Source organism: Limulus polyphemus, unplaced genomic scaffold (assembly GCF_000517525.1).
Source record: "Limulus polyphemus unplaced genomic scaffold, Limulus_polyphemus-2.1.2 Scaffold4201, whole genome shotgun sequence".
NCBI classification, from domain to species: Eukaryota; Metazoa; Arthropoda; class Merostomata; order Xiphosura; family Limulidae; genus Limulus; species Limulus polyphemus.
The window spans coordinates 8,853-10,465 of record NW_013669811.1 but is presented as its reverse complement, the minus strand read 5'-3'; the positions used below and the strand labels follow the sequence as shown (position 1 = coordinate 10,465).

The window sequence follows — 1,613 nt, the reverse complement described above, 5'->3', positions numbered from 1 at the left end:
TAAGTAAATACTGTTTACTAATAAACTATTAATAGTATATATATATATATATATATATATATATTGAAAATTGTGAATTATGAAATACATAATTAATCAACATCAATATATATTGTTTTTTGAATACAAAAATGAGAAAATAAATATTAACTAGATAGTTTTGTTTAAGTATATATATTTATATTTTACAACTTAACTATCAAAAATTATTAACTAAAAATTATAATTTTTCATGAGCTGAATGAACATATTAATTATCTATTTTATCGCTAAAACTAAAAGATCCGCTGACATACTGTTACGCATGTTAATTCACAAACATGGCGGCTAAGCATGGGGTTGGGCGAACACAGGGTGCGGATCAAGAAACGGAGTCTTGTTCTAACATTATAAATTCCAAAATTTCACGTAATCAGTGGGTAAAGCTAAATGTTGGTGGTACGTACTTTTTAACCACCAAAACTACTTTATGTAGAGATCCAAAGTCATTCTTATGTCGACTTTGCCAAGAGGATCCAGATCTTCATTCAGATAAGGTATAGGCCTATTCACTGTATGTATGTATAGTATCTAAGTCTTAATATTAGTAATGGTACTGACTATTTATTAAACAACTAGCATAGTAGCAGTACATGAATCGTTACTGATGTAGATGGCACGTTAGAATGTTTGTGATTATTAAACATAAGATTGAGAAGAACAAATCTCCGAGTCTAAACAAAAGAAAGCAACGAAAATCTAAATGAGTAAATATAGCTTTTAACCTTCCTTATACTGTTATAATCTTATCCAACTTGTCCAGAAGCTTAGCCTATCCAACAAAAGATACAGTCAGGGCATATAACTCCCAATCTGTTTGAATCCCTGCCACCGAAGATGCTCATCCTTTCAACTGTGGGGGCATTATAAAGTGATGGTCAATACCACTATTTGTTGGTAAAAGAGTAGCCCAAGAGTTTGTAGTGGGTAATGTTCACTATCTGCCTTCCCTTTAGTCTATCGCTGCTAAACTAGGGATGGCTAGTGCATATAGCCCCTGTGTAGTTTTGTGCGAAATTCAAACCAAACCAGACATGTAGATCATAAAGTAAACAGTTCCCCAAGTTGTTGAAGTTTATATATATTTCTAACAGATTAATAATTTTACTAAAGAATAAGTTTGGCTCTGGGCTTTTAGAGTTTTATAGTTATTAGTTTTGCTTGTTACAACAGTTCATCCCTACATCATAACCTAAAGAATAAAGGACTACCTTTCAAAACAGTTCATCCCTACATCATAAGCTGAAGAATAAAGGACTACCTTTCAAAACAGTTCATCCCCACGTCATAACCTGAAGAATAAATGACTACCTTACAAAACAATTCATCCCTACGTTGTAAGCTGAAGAACAAATGACTACCTTACAAAACAGTTCATCCCCACGTCGTAAGCTAAAGAATAAATGACTACCTTTCAAAACAGTTCATCCCCACGTCATAAGCTGAAGAATAAATGACTACCTTACAAAACAGTTCATCCCCACGTCATAAGCTGAAGAATAAATGACTACCTTACAAAACAGTTCATCCCTACGTCATAAGCTGAAGAATAAATGACTACTTTTCAGACATGT

At 32.8% G+C, this 1,613-nt stretch overlaps 1 protein-coding gene across 1 annotated transcript in view; it reads left to right on the top strand.

Moving 5' to 3' along the window:
- The first annotated feature begins 320 nt into the window (after positions 1-320).
- The window catches only part of LOC106470756 (BTB/POZ domain-containing protein KCTD5-like), a 6,137-nt gene continuing 4,844 nt past the window's right edge, over positions 321-1,613 (top strand). Inside the window, exon 1 of the mRNA XM_013931324.1 lies at positions 321-536. Coding sequence (XP_013786778.1) covers positions 321-536 — 216 coding nt within the window. The remainder of the gene's footprint in view (positions 537-1,613) is intronic.